Source organism: Cottoperca gobio, chromosome 19 (assembly GCF_900634415.1).
Source record: "Cottoperca gobio chromosome 19, fCotGob3.1, whole genome shotgun sequence".
NCBI classification, from domain to species: domain Eukaryota; kingdom Metazoa; phylum Chordata; class Actinopteri; order Perciformes; family Bovichtidae; genus Cottoperca; species Cottoperca gobio.
Window position 1 is genome coordinate 4,594,906 of NC_041373.1, and position 19,820 is coordinate 4,614,725.

Genomic DNA, 19,820 nt, shown 5'->3' on the forward strand with positions numbered 1-19,820 from the left:
GGTATGACTGCCATCGCTGCAGAGATAGCACACCAACCACCTGTAGCCACATAACTACATCAACTGATATACTTTTATTTAGTTGCAAGAGAACAAAACATTGAACAGAGAAATTACAAAACAATTTAACATTGATGACCTCAAGTGTATGGTGAATTTCTACATTTTTGGTTGTTCCTGTTAATGTATTTTATCCAGAAGGCCTGGACATCCCCAGAGACGAGTAAAAAGAATTCAGCCTTTGAATTTCTTTCTTTTTTTTGTTACATAGGCTTTTAATTTGTCTCTAAATTGGCCTACAAATCTTTTTTTCTACTTCTTTTTTAGCTCGTAAAACAAATGATCTTTAGTTGAGAGCAATCATTAGCAGTAATTAAAGAATCTCAGCTTACAGTTGTGGCAACATAAATGCTTCTGTTGCTTATTCACCCCATCCTAACAGAAGAATGAGCGTTCCTGTCTTAACAAGCTGGTGATCATCCTCTTGCTTTAACCCTTAACCAGAGGCTCTTTTACGTCGTTGGTGTCACTTCTCATGTCAGCATTTCTGGAACTGAGTCAGTTCACATCATAACCTCCCACCGGCCCTGTTGCATGTAGAGTGTGTTCACTGCTCAGTCGTAGTTACACTGCATCCTTCCCGCCTTGACCTGCCAATGCCATACACCCAATGGCCTGCTCTTCCTGCTGCTAGCAAAGGTACCTATTTCAACTCGTCTGTTTGTGTGTCCTAATCACAGCATATCCATTTTTTAGTGCCAGTCTGTTTTTGTTTTTTTAGATTACTGTGTCATGCTTTATTTGCTGTTTTCTTTTTGTTTCCTGTGTTCTGGATTAAATATATTTGGCTCATAGTTTACATGTTAACCTACAGTAATTGTGGGTGTGTAGATCTGTTTGGGTGTCTATGAATGTCTTCGTGCAGCACTTTTACATCAATAAATAGATGCTGCAGTTATTTTTTGATACTTCAGTAGAATTACCATAAACAAGGAAGATGATCATTGAGTTTGACTGGCAACCTCTGCAGCGTAGTTTCTCAAAGTGCAGCCTGCTGGCCCTGAGGGACATTTTGTGCGGCCCCTGAATGTGACATGGAAGGCAAGCGTTATATTTTAATCATCCGTGGACCATAGCCATGCTTTCACTTTGCAATATTTAATGCACTACTCAGCTACTGCATCACACTGCTACCCCCAACAAGTCTGTCAGGTTGAAATGTAGAAAGCTGCTTGTTGCATGGATTTGATGACATCAATAATACATAAAATTATTTTAAAAATAGATTAAAGTGGAGAACCCCTGCTCTACACGCCTGAACACTGCATGTTGTACCTTTTTATGTGGTTATTATGAGCTTCTGTTATAAGACTACAAAGAAATCCTACATTTGAGCTATAATTTAACTCTCAAAGGATCTATACAGTACAAACGTTAAAGTTATTTATGTGTTGACCTGTAAACAGTCAAATATGGTTACTGCTCTGCCTGATTATATTATATTCAAATACTATCCCCAACACCTTAAACATTGTACTTGAGTCCAGTGCTTCCATTAATGTACAAATGTATTTACCTCCTCTGAGGCAGGATGTCGCCTATTGAAATCCAACATTGTGACCACACAGGAAACAAGTTTTACATGGAGGCTCCCAGTCGTCTCAGTGATGATCTCATTTGTTGAAATCATAAATCTTCACAATGCTCCTTTTAATATTGATGATAGTAATTACATATGTATACTGTAAACCCATGTAAGAACACACTGCATTTAGTACTTAATATCCATTGCCCTGTATCATATGAGAATATAATGTCACTTGGTATTTGAGAAGATCCTGAATGTTGACACTTGAGGACTGTCTCTGCCTTTCAGTACGAGGTCTGATTTCGCCCGCTTTTGAGTGACCAAAGCATCGTAAGTGACTGATCTCGGGTCTTCAGGGTCTTCATGCAACCACTTCTTCTTTCAATTTTCATGTCGGCTTTGGGTGTCGTGGAGTGGCTTTTGGGTTATTTCCTTTGTGTGTGTGTGTGATGTATTTGACTGCATTCTGACCTGTTGTCATAATACTTTTACATTTCAGGAAATGTGTTGCATGTTTCAGCATCGTGCTCAACTTTCCCTCTTTTTGTTTTTTGCATGTCTCATGAGACTTTTATTTACTACACTACCTTTTTAAACTGCACTGTTGCTGAAAAAGAGCTGTTTCATCTTGTGCTCTCTTTGACCTTTTCTGACATTTGCATTATGCATGCATTCAATTAAAAAAAAATAAAGAATGTTTTCTACCGTATTTTCTCTCTTCCTTCAAGCAATAATCCACCCATTGTGCCGGCCGTGGAGGCTCCAGCCAAACCGCCCCTTTCTGATGATGAGGATGAAGTGGAAGTGGAGGACGACCTGCCTTATGAAGCACAATATGACTCCCTGGAGAAGGCCTCGACTCCCCCGGGGGAGTACTGATCTAAACCAGCTGCAGGTGGATCGCTGGTGCACAGCTGCACTCTCTCACCTCAGCTCTACAGCTCTGATTCAACTACAGTATTAAAATAGTACTAATATATAAAAATTATTATTATGACCAGCAAATGAAGTACACTTCAAAAATTCACATTTACAGTAATATCTTTATTAGTTGAGAGATGATGTAAATGAAAGCTAGAATGGATTAATGTTTGATCTTCTAGCATGGATAGCACATTGAAAGCCAGAAAACTTTAATTTAATCTCGATTGTTTTCCTCAGATGTATTTCTGTAAAGCTCACATTTCATGGCTAACAGTGAGCAGTGGAGTTTAACCGTTTCACTTTAAAACATACAAGGAGCATGTGGTGTGATATAAGAATAGATGGCTCACTTGGGTTACTTGGTTTATTTACATCATTAACAGAAAAGTCTGTTAATTGTCTGGACCAAGGTGGATCATCTAAAATAAGACGAGATAAATGTTTCAGCAGATGATGGAGAAAATCAAATGTACTAAAACACACCAGAGAAAATAGACTAGCCAGATAAATCAGCAGTATCTGTGTGTTGAGTGATTCCATCTAAACTGATAAGCACACCACTCATAGTACTGTATGTTTAGCTAATTGTATACTCACAGGAAATCCTATATTCTGTAGTTAAAAGCAGCGCTGCAGGTGTTTGTACCTACAGTAATAATGTACTGGACTGGTTCTCAGATTACATTGATTTGATTGATTAATATTGTGTTTAACAGAGAAATTAAATAATACAATTATTAAGTAAAAACATTGCGATTGTTTATAGTCTTCTGTCACGTTGAAGATAACTGATGTAGACAGATGAGCAATGATACAGGTTGTTAAATTAGACTGAGCTGATCTTGGCCTTTTGTTAAAGAAAAGAAAAATGGTTTAATGGTGTTCAAATTAATTTAAGATTGGATTATCCAGAGTTACAAGGACACTGGGTTGTAGCTAATGTTGCTGTGGGATCTTTTTTGTTTTTTTACGGATAAATATTTCAATGCTGTGAGCACCTTAAATTAAATCCCATTTTCAGGTCTATATCTTAAACCTGGAAAACAGACCCCACTAGAGGTAAATCAGACACTTTGTTTTTATTATTATTTTGGACTGAACCTTTGCATCCTGTTGATCTGATGGAGGTAAGAACATGTACAAGTTGTTTAACTTATAATAACCTTTTAAGTGAAAAAACTATCAAGTGAATTCCCGTTCACACTTAATAAAAATGAATACTGAGGTTTGAGAGGTTGAGAGCACATTTTATAAATGTATACTGACTTCAAAAGTTATATGAAGTCAGATTGTAATGAAACGCTTTCAATGGTACAAACCTTTTCTTCAAAGATTTGCAACTTGCTCTGCAGACGGTTTCAGAGAAGTGTGCTTTAGTTTAAATGTTCTGCATTTGAAAGGGAATTCACCTCATAATAGTTAAAAAGCAACTTTACATTACTTTAAATCTTGTATGTAGGAAAAATATTACTGTACTGACCTCTACGAGTCGAAAATATTTAAGTCTGTTAACTTCAGACTCACCCATTATCACAGCTGGCCAACAGGGATGTTGTGTACTTGTGACCACATCCAACTGTAATACATGGTGGAGCACCTCGGAGCATGTAGCTACCACTAGATGGCAATGCAAGCAGAGTTTTCAGCCTTGGTGTAGTTAAACATATCAGATATAAGCAACTTAAATCCAAAAATGGGTATTCAAACTGATAAAACCTGTATCAGTGTAGCTCCAAGTGATACATGAAGACTTATACAATATGAACATGACTGACGGTCCAACCTGTATAATGTGATTTGTTGGCAAACTGTGTCTGTTTTTCAATTTTAATTTTGAGAATAAAGAATCAAGTATTTACCCAAAGTGTGCGGTGTGTCTTGTGTGTACTGTAATCCCGGGGTCAAGATGGCGTCACATAAGAGTCATTAAGTTTTTGGCGACTTGTGGTAGGTGATCAGGAAGGCGGTGACGGGCCGACTTTACTGTTCCACCTGACGACACCAACAATATCATTTCTCTTTTCCTTTTCTGTTTACAGTTGTTTGTGGAAGTTGTGAAACGAGGTGAGAAAAGGAACACTACACGTTGTTGTTGGGATGTGCTGAGTCGGGTCATTATCGGGCTAACAATGTATAGTCTGATCCCAGCATAAACCTACAGTAGACTTACAAACACAAAAACAGATTTTTCCAGTTCAAGTTTGTATTTTTATTTTTATTTTCCTTAAATCTCCATGTCAATGTCTCCATAGTCGAACCTCTGATTGAAGAGGAACAATGCAGATTCCGTCCTGGTCGTGGAACAACGGACCAACTCTTCACTCTCGCAAGGATCCTGGAGGGGGCCTGGGAGTACACCCAACCAGTCTACATGTGTTTTGTGGATCTGGAGAAGGCATATGACCGGGTCCCCCGGGTGATACTGTGGGAGGTGCTGCGGGAGTATGGGTTGAGGGGGTCACTTCTGAGGGCCATCCAATCCCTGTATGCCCAAAGCGAGAGTTGTGTCCGGATACTTTGCAATAAGTCGGATTCGGTCCCAGTGAATGTTGGCCTCCGCCAGGGCTGCACTTTATCACCAATCCTGTTTGTAATGTTCATGGATAGGATATCGAGGCGTAGTCGTGGAGGAGAGGGGTTGCAGTTCGGTGGCCTGAGGAGCTCATCGCTGCTCTTTGCGGATGATGTGGTCCTTATGGCATCATCGGCTTGTGACCTTCAACAGTCACTGGATCGGTTCGCAGCCGAGTGTGCAGCGGTTGGGATGAGGATCAGCACCTCTAAATCTGAGGCCATGGCTCTCAGCAGGAAACCGGTGGATTGCCTACTCCGGGTAGGGAATGAGCCCTTACCCCAAGTGAAGGAGTTCAAGTACCTCGGGGTCTTGTTCGCGAGTGAGGGGACAATGGAGCGAGAGATTGGCCGGAGAATCGGAGCAGCGGGGGCCTTATTGCATTCGCTTTAATGCACCGTTGTGACGAAAAGAGAGCTAAGCCAGAAGGCAAAGCTCTCGATCTTCCGGGTGATCTTCGTTCCTACCCTCACCTATGGTCATGAAGGCTGGGTCATGACCGAAAGAACGAGATCACGGGTACAAGTGGCCGAAATGTGTTTTCTCAGATGGGTGGCGTCTCCCTTTAGAGATAGGGTGAGAAGTTCAGTCATCCGTGAGAGACTCGGAGTAGAGCCGCTGCTCCTTTACGTTGAAAGGAGCCAGTTGAGCTGGTTCGGGCATCTAGTAAGGATGCCACCTGGGTGCCTCCCTAGGGAGGTGTTCCAGGCACGTCCAGCTGGGAAGAGACCCCGGTGAAGATCCAGGACTCGGTGGAGAGATTATATCGCCTCACTGGGAACGCCTCGGGATCCCCCAGTTGGAGCTAGCGGATGTGGCCCGGAGAAGGGAAGTTTGGGGTTCCGGATGGATGGATGGATGGATGGATGGATAAACCTCCATGTATAAAAGATTTAAGTGACACAATGATACCAAATAAAGAAACGATGTCAGAGTGAATTCTGTTCTCTCATCATGTGAACACAAAATAATCTTTATCAAAAGACAATAAACGGTCCGAAGATATCTTAAGATGTGTAAAACAGACTTTATTTATATTTGATAGAAGGTACAGAAAGTAATGATGTGACCAGGTCAGTGTGGGGGCACATGTTACTGACAGTATCGCAAACCAAAACTTCACCTGCACATTCTTTTCTTATGACCAGGCCAAAGATCCTGTAATGTTCTTCCCGCCTCCATTTTGGGGTAAAAACAAGACCAACTGTTGCCCCTGAACCACAACATAATATCTCTTTGGCAACAATAAAACATAAAAGACATGTTTTTTTTTCTTCAACCTTCGCCTCCTCTACGGGTACATTACATCAATACTCTTAAAAGTATTCTTGTTGAGATATAAAAATATTACGGACAGCTGTCTAGATGGTGCTATGCTTAACTGTTACAGAATATTGAAGCCTTGGAAGGCAAACGAACACTAGAAGACACAGTATGTTGATCATCGGGCATTTTGAGGCCAAACCAACATCTCATCAACCACACCTGCCATCTCACTTCCTTACATTTACACACACAGAAAGCAAAGCATTGTAACATTTCATGATCATGACATCAGCCCTCGATTGCCTTTTCAACCAGCTGATCAGACACATAAGACTTTGAGCACTGAATTGATCTGTCCCACCTAAAAGCTCAACAAGTTTGTTGTAGATTTGACTTCCAGTTTTATATGTAACCCAAATTACAACGAATTAGAAGAAACTTTTTAATCTTAATACCAGAATCATCGTACAAAACTGCTCCGAACAAGCTCGGTGTAGCCAATATACAGCAAGTGACAGTAAGAATGGGAAGAAGCTGATACACACTGGATGTATAATGTGCTGATTCCCACACGCAAAAGTGTTCAGATTAACCTCTGTGCAGACAAAAATGGAATTTAACAGCTTTTTTAATATTGTTGTGCAGGTTTGTCTTTTGATATATTGACCTGTAGAGTTGGGCAATATGATATGGATGATTAAAAAAAAAAAGGTTTGTACCAAGGTGTCTATCTCTTTTAATATGTTGCAAATGAATGAGCATTAGCTTTCCGTCAAGATTGGAGTCACTGGATCTTTGCATCAATGTGATGAAGAACCTTGATTTGTCAGGTGTTTAACTTCAAAGTAGACTTTTATTTATTAACGGTTCAAAGTGAAGTTCACAAAAAGTACGATATGAGGATCTATACCATTATAGCAATACAATATTACATATGCTGTGATGAAGACTCCACCCATATTGGCCCGTGTCTTATTAGAGAACAAGTGATTTTATGTCGCAACACAAACCATGAATCATCTTGCTTTGATGTCCTCGAGCCAATTTGTTTTGGCAGCAAGAGGAAACATGACAATGGATTTCCATGACCATGTGTGCCCGTCTCTACTCCAAAACACAAAACTGTCACCTTGGTCTAGCAATAAATTCTTATATTGTTTTCTACATACTTGAAACCATGCATTGCTATATTTGAAAAACCTGTTAAACCTTTAATAAGAGTTCAATCTGAAATGACTTCCTTCCCTTCCTGGCACTATAGAGACAATGTTGTGTCTGATGGTTACAATGAAGAGGGATTGGTTGTGATGGTGGTGCTGGCATTCAATTTGGTAGAGAGAATGAGCCACATGTGTAAAACAGTACAGTAGTGGTGCTGATTAAAAAGAAATCAGTCACAAAATATCACATTGTTCAGGTTCAATCAGCTGTTTCCACAAAAATATTCTGAAGCCAGACATGACCCAATAAAATTGCCTTTGCTTCCTTCTTTAGTCTCCTTATTCTCTGAATGAACCCAACTATTAACAGTATATTACTTGTGATACCTCAAGGATTCTCATTGATATTTATTAAGACAAGTAAAGCTGTTTCCTACAAAGAACAAAGTCTGTGGAGCTGTACAGTCTCGGTCAAATTGCTGATCCTCTGTTGAAAAGCCAAAAAGTTGAGGTGTCTTTACTCAGAAACCGTTTTCACAGTTTAACTGTCCTAGTTCTATAATTCCAGGTGGTTTTACTCTCATGAATGCTTCCCATCATAAATTAAGAAGTGAAAGAGGTGGCAAATGTGATGCTTTCCAAAGGTCTGTCCTTCCATTGTGTCTCTTTGATCCGAAAAATATGCACAATTCAAAACTTCTCCTGCTTTCATATATTCTTTACATAATACATACAGTATATGTTAATATTCTGTACATTTTATATATTAACCATTCTCTTTTCAGTATTCTAAACAGCTTTGACGGGCCTTTCAAAAGTGTTCACAGGCGGTAAGAGGCACTGTCTTGTGTTTTCTAAAACCTGACGTTAAAAAAAATAAATTAGAAGTCATGCTAGCAGGCCAAGTTGTTCAGGGAGATGCAGTAATTATCATCAGCTCGTTATTCTTTATCCCCATCCTCGCTGCTTCCTGCAAAACACAGAACAAGGCAGAGAGGATTAATGAACTAAAGTACTCCTTACAGGCTATTAGGCATCTTAATTTTCCCAAATGTTGGCAGATTTCTATGTGTTCATTTGGCAAGGAAGTTTATTATCTCATTGGTGTTTACGTGCGTTTGACTGTAATTCAGTCTGTGGCAACACGTTGTAGGCAAGAATTGCATCTTTAATGGGTCACTTTCCCAGATTGGGATTAAGTCTAATACAAGATTAAAATATCATTTTAATAACGATATTTGGTTAAACAAGTCCATACATAATTTATGGCTTAAATTAAAACTCAAAGGAGCCAAATTTAAATTCAGATATCTGAGTATTTTGAAACAACGAGCACCAATATTTTTTTAAATGGCTGTGCTGTGAGGAATAACACAGGTTAAAATTAATCCAGGAGAATACATAATAGAACAATAATTAGCCAACACAAATGTAGGAAGTGTTTCAGAAGGCCAGAATGAACTGCTCTATATTATGGTCAGTTCAATATGTTTTATGTGTTTTGTGACTCATGAACTAAAAGAGTTATCAGTTATCTACAAATATCAATATATAGAATTTGATTAGAAATTCGACCTCCATCTCAGTGCCATACAACTACATATTCTGTGCATGAGAATCAAGTCTGTAAAATCTCATCCCTAGTAAAATAAATAAATAAAATCACTTCTGTTATGAGGAAAGAGAGTTGTGATTTCGAGGTGGCCCACCTCCTGCAGAGTCCATATCAGAGTCAGAGATGTGAGTGATGGAGAAACGGGACACGTTGGAGGGGGAGACAGTGAAGCGGGAGTACTGTACGGCTGGTTTGAGCTCCGGAGCTTTGGGGATGGAGCGGGGTGGAGGAGAGCCAGATGCCACTGAGGATGTTGGCAGAGGGAACAGGGGGAAGTCGTCCTCCCACTCATACCCTGCACCTGAGAGCAGACAATAAGATATTTAAGAATGTATGTTTGCTAACTAAATAAAAATGTTCTCGATACAGAAACAAGCAGACTGATCACATCTTTATTAAGATAAACACTATTTAAATTAAGAAATAAATTCTTGTACTTACTCTCCTCTGAGATGTTCCCATCTGAAGAGTCATCCGAGGCATTAAGCCTTTCATGGGATTTGCTCCGTGAACTCTGACCCTCTGCTCCTAAAGGGAAGTCATGCTCAGCCAGCTCCTTAGTTGGGCTTTCCTAGTGATAGTGAAGTAGTAGAAAATGATAAATGCACGTGTTAGATAAATTTAAGATTAAAACAAGCTGACAGATACACAGCAACTACCGTGTTAAGTTAACTATGTAACTCTGTAACTTTGTCTGCCATTTGCTGTTAGGCAGGCAGTGGAGAATGGGTTTATCAAAGCATTTAACATTTTTGCCATCTACTATCTAGAGGGGCCCAGACTAAACCATATAATAAATGTGACATAAAGCCAAAGCAATGAGTTAAAAGAGGCAGATCATTTATCTAGAATATCTTTCGATGATTTAAACACTATGAGTGACCTTTTCTGCCACATGCTAACTTGAATTAATGCTAATATCAAAAATATTGATGCAGGTTCAAACACTATTAATGAAATCATTTGAAAATACCCTCGCACCTGATCGAACAGATAGACGGTGACATCATCAAAAAAAGACACCGTCTTCTTCTTGCATTCAAGCTCCTCGTCGATGTTTTCTGTTGTAAGCAGGGTCGGCGCCTTAAGGAGGCTGCGCAGTTTGTGGTCTTCGCTGTTGTCACTCACCACAATGGGCACTGGGTAGCAATCTTCATCGCTCTCCTCCCCTCCGCTCTGTTCCTGCACACTATAGATTCGCAGCTCCTCATCTGACTCGTCGCTGTCATCAGTGTCCCCGTCCTCCCCATCAGCTGGAAATCCTCGGCCCTCTGTTGCAATGAGCAGGGGGGGAGGGGTGGTTGGAGGTGGTGGAGAGGATGAAGAAAACCTCCTGGTGTTGGCTGTGTGCTGCAGGGCCACCTCATCTTTGGGTAAAGTGTACAGGATTTCACAAGACATCCCTGAGGGCCACTTTTGAATTGTCTTGATCTCTGGCTCTTCTGTTGTTTCTAAATCTTGAAGAGAGTCCTTTGCTTCCTCCTCTACCTTGATATTGGAGGTACAATCTCCGTTCAGGGCACCGATAGCTTCTTCCATTGCCCCCACTACCTCTGCTGCCCAGTCTCCTAAGGAAGAGCTCTCTTCCTGAGATGGCCATTCGTCCAGTCCACCCTCTGCTATTGAAACAGTATCAAAGGACTCTAGAGGTAGTCCCAATACCTCATCCTGGCCACACTCTTCTGTCAAATATGCGTCCATCTCCGGTGGTGAAGAGATTTCCCTTTCTCTTGTCGATATGTGTTCCATTTCAAGTTTTATGTCTTTGTTCCCTACAGTGTCATTTAGCTCTTCCTCATCCTCCTCATTCTTCCTTTTCTCACCCTTCTTTTCTTCCATGTGCTGATCCTTTTCAACATTTTGTTCATCTCTTACTCTCTCTGACAGTTCTTCCCCTTCATCCCTAAACTGCTTCTCATTCTCATAGTCTGAAAAGTAGGCAGAGTCTCGATATGGAGTCTTATCGCTCAGTGGTAAAAGGATGTGGTCGCCTGTCTGTGAGGCGCCTAAGGCCAAATCTTCACCCAATGATGGTTCACCCTCTATGGGTACTACTTCATCTTCGACTCCAAGCCCCTCCAGCTCCTTGTCCTCCTCCTCCTCCTCCTCCTCCTCTTCAAGGCTTGTATCAAGGGTAGTCTTTCCCAAAGGTTGTTCACGGGATTCATGAGGCTCTTTGGGTACAAACTCAGGGCTCTCATTATTTTCTGTGTCATAGCCACTGTCCATAGCTTTAGGTGAGCTGGAAGGGTGGGAGGAAGCAGGGCTGAAGCCTTCACAAGACCCAGCTGCAGATGGCAGATCTATGGAATCCATGGAATCAGGAGTTCCTACCTGCTTCTGTAGCGACTTGAAGGCAGGAGAAGCGGTCAGCTCACTGGATTCGTCTGCAAAGATACCTGAGGTAACGTCAGTGATATCATCTGTCATGTCATCGTCTTCGTCATCGTCACTGCAGTCAAGGATATCAGTAAGGCTCACACTGGAGCCTCCTCGGTCAACACCGCTGTCAGCAGTTTGACTTAACTCTGACTGTGAATCTGTGAGGGCCACCATCACATGCATGTTGTCAGCAGGAGGCGGAGTGGTTACAGTCATTGTCAGGGTCACTTCTTCTATTTTAGGCTCTGTCGGGTTTTGCATGATTGGATTTTCTTTAAATACATCCTCCTTCTTCTCTTTGAAGAGTGTATCATCAGTAGGAAGGTCAACATAATGCTCTACTCTGTCCTCAGTCTTGATCAAGGCAGGTTTGGCCACAATGGGACCCCCTGGAGCCGGTGATAGATTAATCATCTCGTCATTGCTTGGGATGTCAATGACCTTATCGCTGATGTAGCTGCTGTGACTGTAGCTGTGACTGTAGCTGTTGTTTCTGACTAGCAAGCCTGTAAGCGGGTCAACAAAGTGCGAGTGGCAGCACTCTCCAGATGCCGGCGCCTGAGTCTCGCCCTCATGGCACAGATAGATGTAGGCGTTGTAGTTTTCTGAGGGCAGCATTGCATGATGTTTACTTAGACTAAGGCAAGCACTGTTATCTTTGGCCTGGTGGGGCTCAAGATAGTCAATGGGTTTGGGAAGAGAGTGGAAGGCCAGGCTATGCTCCTCTGGCCAGGAGTCTTCAATGTCTGTACTCGGCATTGTGTAGTGGAAATCTACATAAGCATCCTGTCTACAGCTGTGGCTAGCACGTCTTTGGTGACCCACACTGCTGTGGCGGTGTTTTGAAGGCCAAGTGTTGCAGGTGTGTCTCTCAACAAATATGTCCTCTTCTTCTTCCTCCTCTGTATCACTGTCTCTGTGCCCAATAAAGAGTGCCCCCTCTGTCTCCATGTTAATACTGACAGAGTGGCTGTTATGCCTGGTTTGGCTGGGCATAGTCTTCCTCAGGGAGCCCATCATGTCGTAGTAGCCCCCTGTCACATTCTTTCCTATGATGGAGGTCTGACTTGTGTTCAGATATGTGTCTCTGTAGGCCTGTTGAGGTGCACTGCCTATGGCAGGGGTTACACCTAGCGGGTTCTCCAACTCACCCAGGGCCTGACGCAGGCTCCTTGACCCCCAGCTTTCCTGATGACGCTCACTGGAGGACTCATGTCCAATCAGATAGTCATCTATTCCCAAAGGTGGCGAGTGCTCATAGTAGTAACCCCCATCTCTGTCTTTATAGGACACATAGTGACTAGACTCCCAGGGTTGTAGCGGGCTATTGTCCAACACTTGCCCTAAAAGGGGCTCCATTGTCAGGGAGATAGCGGGACTTGAGTCATTTGAGTCATACATATCTGACTTATTGATGTCTGCTGACCAGTAGGGATCCATGTTCTTAGCCTGTGACGGGCAGATCATGCACTCACCTGAGTCGGCGCTCCCGGTCAGAAAGCTCCCACTGCTGCCCTGGTAGTCTGGGCTGTAGGGGCACATGGTATAGTCCAGATCAATGTTACAGTCTACTGGCTCTTCAATGCGGATGTAGTATTCACTGCTTACCGAGGGGCTGTGGGCACTGAGGACGGGAAGTATGCTTGGAGTATGTAGATGTTTTGATTGGTAGTAAGAAGGAGAAACTCTATGGCTGAGGCCTCCCACAATGCCCCCAGGTGGATAAAATGCTTCCTGACAATGATGGTTGACCTGACTCAAGGTACTTGAGGAGTCCGGGGCTCTATACGACTGGTCTGCTCTGGCTTGTTCCCACTTGTACTCAAAGTTCAGGCCGTGGCTGGTCTCAGTGACTGTAAGTATATCATCCCCAGACTCAGAGTGGTAGCCATCCCCAGCTGAAAATTGCTCAAGGAGAGGGAAAGAGGAGGAGGTGCATGAGGGGTGGTCTTGTGACACTGCAGAGGCACCACGGTGACCGCTGAATACAGTATTGGGACGCAGGGAATTCCATCGCCTCTCAAAGTCCTCTTCGGCCTCGTTGGCCCCTTTGGCACATAGGTAGCTGAGCAGCAAGTGGACTTCCTCTGCATTGGGTCTCTGATCAGGTTGGAGCCAACAGAACTGCATCACCTCATACCTGATACGAAGTATAAGAAAAACAAGAGTCATATATACAATATATGAAAGAGAACATGTGATTCCACCAGAAATTTCAGATGCAATACATGTAATGTGCCCTTTAGGGACAAGTAAATATTGAATTAATCAAGAAGAGACTATTGTAATAAATGTCCCCAATAAAGCAAAATCTGCAAAATCTTCAGAATAAATGAGAATCCACTCATTATAAAAGGATGTATTTGTGTTGCTCTGAATACTGTGTTTTGCCGTGTTTGTCCTTCTCCAGAAGGACTTTTAAATATTTAAAATATGTTTCTAAATATGTTTCTGTGTGTGTCTCACCAGCGCTCAGCCAGGGGCCCTTTGAGCAGCGGTCTGGGCAGTCGCAGCTGCTGCTCCCTCACAGCGTAGGTCAGTACTTGTCTGTCAGAATAGTGTCTGTAGGGCTGGTTGCCCAGCTCAAACAGCTCCCAGATAGTCACACCCAGAGACCTAAGACACAGGAGTTTATAGATATTGTGATGATGAAGTGTAAAACAGCACTCAGAACAAATATGCGTCATTCCCCCTATATACAAATACTTAATCTAATCTGTAAATAATGTTTGGTTTTCTATCTTCCTTCATGTTTTCATTCACAGGACCTTTTAACTGTATAGACAGTTATCTTAAACATTTCTCTGCCTTGTTGTTTTTTGACTTGCTCTGGATCTTTAAGAGTCTTCTGGGCCAGCTGGCCCAGCCTGCCCTCTGCTCTTGTAATTTTAATCGTGTAACTCAACAAAAATGAAAGGAGTTAACGACAATTCTACAAGGAGCACAACTCAAATCTATCTTTCATGTTTTTGTCATTTACAAGCACACTTAGGGTTAGAGTTGTCCATTTTCCGTGGTGTGTATTTCAAGAAATAACTTCAGTCTTTTGCTCATGACCATTTATGCACAAAGTATGGATCAATATTTTAATAGAATCATTGTACACAATCTGTTTCTTTCAAAAACAAGATATTTTTCTTTTTACAACTGATTTTTACCAAAATGCAACATAAATATCAGCACTTTTAAAAATAAAATGGCAAAAAGAAAACAAGCGAAAACAATCAATATTTGCTTGGTAAAAAGTATTTAGTCGTTTATCTTCTTATACCCTAAACCGTGAGCACTGACAGAGAAAGTAAATCCACTGAAACATTTGTGTGTGTGTGTGCGTGTGTGTGTGTGTGTGTGTGTGTGTGTGTGTGTGTGTGTGTGTGTGTGTGTGTGTGTGTGTGTGTGTGTGTGTGTGTGTGTGTGTGTGCGTCCTACCACATGTTGCTGTGTTGGGTCTGGTCAGCCACTAGCAGGTTTCCATGCACCTCATCCACCAGCTCTGGAGCGATCCAACGCAGCGGCACGTGCATCTGATCTGATGTCACGTAGTAATCATCCTAATTGGAGGGACAGATGAGAATTATTTGGAATTACTTATATCAGCTGCTCAGTAAACAAACGAAACAATAGCATTTTATGGTTACTTTTAAAAAATTCTTCTCAAAATAGTTTTGCCTGGTTTTGACCTATTGAATTCATTATTATAATCAAAACAAATGAAAAGAGCTCTGGGGAAGGAAATAATATGTACAGAAAGAGAAATTCACTTGGATGGAGTAAATACTAGCTCTTGTTGTAGATGTATAGCACTTGGACTTGGATAGTAACTCACTAACAAGTTTAACTCACTTTCTTTCATTCATCCACCCAGTGTTTGCACATTTGCCCTTTTTCTGTGTACAGACAACAAACTGTACCAGGATCCCTTTCTTCTATGTTAGCTATTTCTTTTTCCTAATACTCTGAATTACAAATTAAATCATCTGCTTGGAAAACACTACTGTTTATTAAATAATTTAATGCAAAAATAATGGTGTTTATGTTTGCATATTTTTCTTTCTGTGTGCATGTTTTTCTGATAAACATACCTTGTATTTGTTCTGGGCCAGGCCATAATCTCCAATCTTCACTGAGACATCAGCAGTCAACAAGCAGTTCCTCAAAGCCAGGTCACTAGTTACAAGGGGGGAGGAGGGGGGTAAACAGCTGTTACAGCTCTTCCTTATTTATAAACATACAAAATAAGGCCAGAGCAATGCAGAAGGGTCATATTTCTTCAGGCACAACAACACTTTGACTGACAGCAAGATGACATAATTCATACTTTAGAGTTGGCCTAGTTCAATACTGCTATCTCATAAACATATCAATAAATTAAAAAGCTACTGCAGACTGAGTGGTGACTTGACTTGTGGAGATGAGGGTCACCGCCTGCAACAAAATCACTGATGCTGGAGTCTGTAAGGAGCACTCAGGCAGCACCAGGATATTGTTCCAGGAAGCAACCGAGAAGCAATAGGCATATTTTACTAATCACAACAAGACACTGGCCGGGCCGGTTGTAATTTTCACATGTGTGTGACATTTAATAGCAGAAATTGATCGCTACCTGTGTGTGAAGTTGTGTTTGTGCATGTGCACAAGTGCTGAGGCGATGTCACAGGCCATCCGTTGAAGGATCAAGGGCTCTGGGGTCATGGCTTCTGTGGTCCTGCAGCTTCGGAGGTAACCCTTCACATCCCCCTGGACACAGCAGATAAAACATCTGTATGTTACAACCTCTGACCACTGGAGGGCAGTGTCGTCATTGTAATGTGCTCTCTGAATCTCTTGTTCATGAATGTACATCTGGTTTGGTATTAGAATCTGGAAAGTGCACTTGATGAACCTCAATTGTATATGTACAATTGAAATGTTTGGGATGAACAGACCAATTTAGCCATTTAGGGGAATGAACATTGTTTTTGGACTAAAATTGTCCCCTTGATAGAGCCTTCATCCTCCTCATTCTTACTAATCACATTATATTATTATCTTACTATAACAGACTTCCTCAGGTATATCTGAACATTTGCTGTCATCAAATACATGGTTATCATAATAATTATCATATATTATTATTATAAGCTATTACAGATTTACATCACTTACACTGTGTAGTGAATTAAAAATTATTACATCTGAAGTGGAACGAACCTAGTTATTAGTTCTATGACTACTTTGACCATAATATATTAGTGTTAGATCTACTGAAGAAATCAATCATGTGGCGCTGATGGTGGATTTTTGGCTGATGTTTAAGTGGTACAAGGGTAGCGGGACTTGTAACTTTGGGCTCACCTGCCAAATATTTACAGCAGGTGTAAATAATGTTGTTATTGACAAAACATCCCATAAACTACATGTTATGCAAAGTTTTCAATACATTTAATGTAATAATTGAGTTACAGGATATAATGCAGATTTTGAATTTAATGCAAAAGTCAAAAGACTTGACCTGGGCTTTCATAAAGTACAGCACATATCTCACAATGTACATTATTTCAATACTTTTTAAGCACCAAATGTAGTACAGCCAAATATAAAACATAAAGCTGCAAAGGAACATTTCCGCCATTTTTATTTATATTGAAATCATTAAATGGCATGAAAGATTTCCAACAGGGGAACACAGCAGGGTTGTGGCAGCGCTCTCAGATTCCTCCGCCTGGTACTTTATTCATCTCTTTTACACATACTGTAAGGCCTCCTCACCACACCCGGCCTGTAGGTTTGGATACTAACCAGTGGACAAAACTCCATCACCAGCAGGTAGGGAGTGACCTCAGTGCACTGGGCCAAACACGTCAGCAGAGCAGGGTGCTGGAGGGCACTGGAGAGCAGAGCAGCAGAAGAAGAGCATGAGATCATCGCACAGCCCAAAGCACAAAGTGAGTTTTCACACATAATATATGACAGTAAACATTCACAGACATCCACACTGACATATTGTGAAGTATATATATGACATTTTCATGGCATACTATATTATGACTTTTTAATGGTATATCAACTGTTTTGTGACGTATACTACATACTGCATATTCCATTATTATGTACCATTATATACCAATTCTAAAGAATACATTAAACAATTAGTTTGAGAATTGTTTAACCTATGCATTGTATGAATGTATAGAAAGTTGATATTAAAGTTAAAATGCATAAAATGTACTCAAGTAAGTAAAAGTACTCATTTTGAGGAAATTAAATTTTTTTATAAAATGGAATTAGAATAATTTATAAAGTATAAAAGTCAAATATGGCAACACTCAAGTACAGTACCAGCACCTGACAGTGCAGTACTTAAGTAAAATGTATGAGTTACTTTACCATTAATGACAGAGAGAGAGACAGACAGAAATTAAACCAGAAAGACAGGTGACAGAGGTAAATACCGGAAAGGCCGTGCTTCTTCCAGGAAGTGCATCTGGTCCTGCACGCTGCCGCTAGCTTTGAGTTCCTTCACCACCACCTGGGTGGTATTCAGGCCTGTGTTCACCTCACCCAGCAGAACCTGAAACAGTACAGATAGAGACATATACACACAGGGAAGACGGATAGACAGACAAACAGACATTTACATACAAACAAACCCATTGATCATGGAGTGAGAGTGACCATTACACAAAGACAGACACAAAAGACATGAAGCGATCATGCAGGAGTTCAGGGAATGGGAGTACAAAGACAGTGCAGAGACAGAAAAATGCAGACAAACACACGTACAGATGGACATACCCAGTCAAGGTACACAAGGATGGAGATGACGCATGTATATTCATGAGTGAACAGTTTGAGATGAAAGAGGAGGAGAAACAGAGGGGGAGAGAACGAGAGAGAACGACAACAACATGTTATCTGGTTGAAAAAACACGATACCACACCATATGGTTCAGCCTGCAGTGGAGGGTTATTACTTTGAATTGTACCAGCTTAAAATTAGTCCTTTTTTGGACATCAAAGGCATGGGGGTTGGCATTACACACTCATACATTACAGGTAACTCAGCGTGTCGGCCATTTTTAACTGACTTCATTGGATCACAGCAAAGACTAACAGCCGTGACGTGAGACTCACTGATGCTGTGTTTCATCTACCTGGCAGGCAGCTGCAGGGACAGCAGGAGCCACTGTCAGAACCACCAGCAGGAAGTTATGAAGATTGAGATGTCAGAAGTGGGCTTACCTTCCCGAACCAGCCATTCCCGATCTCTTTCAGGTAGAGGAGACTGTGGCGGCCGAGATCTGTGGATTTCAGGACTTGGACTGGAGGAAAAGAAGAGGGGAAAGGTGTTAGAGAGGTAGAAAATCCACTGTCGTGGATTTTACAAAGCTATTGGTTTTGCATGCTTTAACCCCATTTACCACAAATCCCATTATGTTACATTACAGATAACTTGTTCACATACCATGCTGATGTTTTGTGTGTAATGAATTTGTCCCACCATTCATAGCAGCCATTGGTTCCAATTAATTTCCATTTGACGTTAAAAAATCTATTAGCAGACTTGAAACCTGCAGACTGAAAATCATGTCTGCATTCATTTGTTATCAACGTTACATTATTGTAATGATGCTTTTCAAATAATTCCACATTTAAATTGCATTACCACACAACAATAGTGTAAAACCGACAAATGCTACTGTAGGATTCACTCTGATGGATCACACTGCTCAAGCAAGCTCAAGCAATTAGTAATGCTTATTGATTTGTATACCATTAGAGAACAGATGGAAACCAATGGCTGCTGGGAGCAAAAGAAAATGTTAATAAAATCTACAACTGTATATCACACATTTGTCTGCAACAATGTAAATTATTCATGACTTGTACTTAAATAGTCCATAAATGGTAGTATTTAGCTTAAATACTAAATATGTTTTTCTGCCTTAAAGGACCAGTATTTAGGACTTAATGGAATGTATTTGCACAAATGGAATATAATATTCATAACTATGTATTCATTGGTGTATAATCATTTGAAACTAAGAATTGTTGCATTTGTGTTAGCCTAGAATAAGATTTTTATATTTACAAAGGAAGTGGGTCCTCTGCATTGTTTCTACAGAAGCCCAGTATGGTCAAATCAAAGTCTGGCTCTAGAAAGCGGCTTTCCCATTTTTACGTTACCTGCAGGCCACCGTAGTTCTCTGACAGGCTTGGAAAGGGAGGGGTGAGCGGATTGGTATTGAGTTGATTGCAATCTGCAACCTCACCGCTAGATGCCACTAAATCCTACACACTGCTCCATTACAAATATACCAGCAAAGACACATT

At 41.1% G+C, this 19,820-nt stretch overlaps 2 protein-coding genes across 11 annotated transcripts in view; one reads left to right on the top strand and one right to left on the bottom strand.

The window, feature by feature from the left end:
- Positions 1–4,367, top strand: part of baiap2b (BAR/IMD domain containing adaptor protein 2b) — a 70,626-nt gene extending 66,259 nt beyond the window's left edge. For 4 of the 5 annotated variants that reach the window (XM_029455674.1, XM_029455676.1, XM_029455675.1 and 1 more), the window contains one exon: positions 2,317–4,367. In XM_029455674.1, the coding sequence (XP_029311534.1) occupies positions 2,317–2,467 (151 nt within the window). In that variant the 3' untranslated portion in view covers positions 2,468–4,367. Of the gene's footprint in view, positions 1–1,876; positions 1,919–2,316 lie in introns of all 5 variants that reach the window. The other variant, XM_029455679.1, reaches the window with a different exon arrangement.
- Positions 4,368–6,091: 1,724 nt separating this feature from the next.
- The window catches only part of aatkb (apoptosis-associated tyrosine kinase b), a 61,514-nt gene continuing 47,785 nt past the window's right edge, over positions 6,092–19,820 (bottom strand). For 4 of the 6 annotated variants that reach the window (XM_029455994.1, XM_029455992.1, XM_029455995.1 and 1 more), the window contains 11 exons: positions 18,729–18,808; positions 17,939–18,057; positions 17,286–17,373; positions 16,111–16,244; positions 15,590–15,674; positions 14,937–15,058; positions 13,974–14,123; positions 10,107–13,647; positions 9,567–9,696; positions 9,177–9,426; positions 6,092–8,480 (listed from right to left, as the gene is read on the bottom strand). In XM_029455994.1, coding sequence (XP_029311854.1) covers positions 9,182–9,426; positions 9,567–9,696; positions 10,107–13,647; positions 13,974–14,123; positions 14,937–15,058; positions 15,590–15,674; positions 16,111–16,244; positions 17,286–17,373; positions 17,939–18,057; positions 18,729–18,808 — 4,694 coding nt within the window. In that variant the 3' untranslated portion in view covers positions 6,092–8,480; positions 9,177–9,181. Of the gene's footprint in view, positions 8,481–9,176; positions 9,427–9,566; positions 9,697–10,106; positions 13,648–13,973; positions 14,124–14,936; positions 15,059–15,589; positions 15,675–16,110; positions 16,245–17,285; positions 17,374–17,938; positions 18,058–18,281; positions 18,674–18,728; positions 18,809–19,820 lie in introns of those variants that run through there. The other 2 variants (XM_029455993.1, XM_029455997.1) reach the window with 2 other exon arrangements.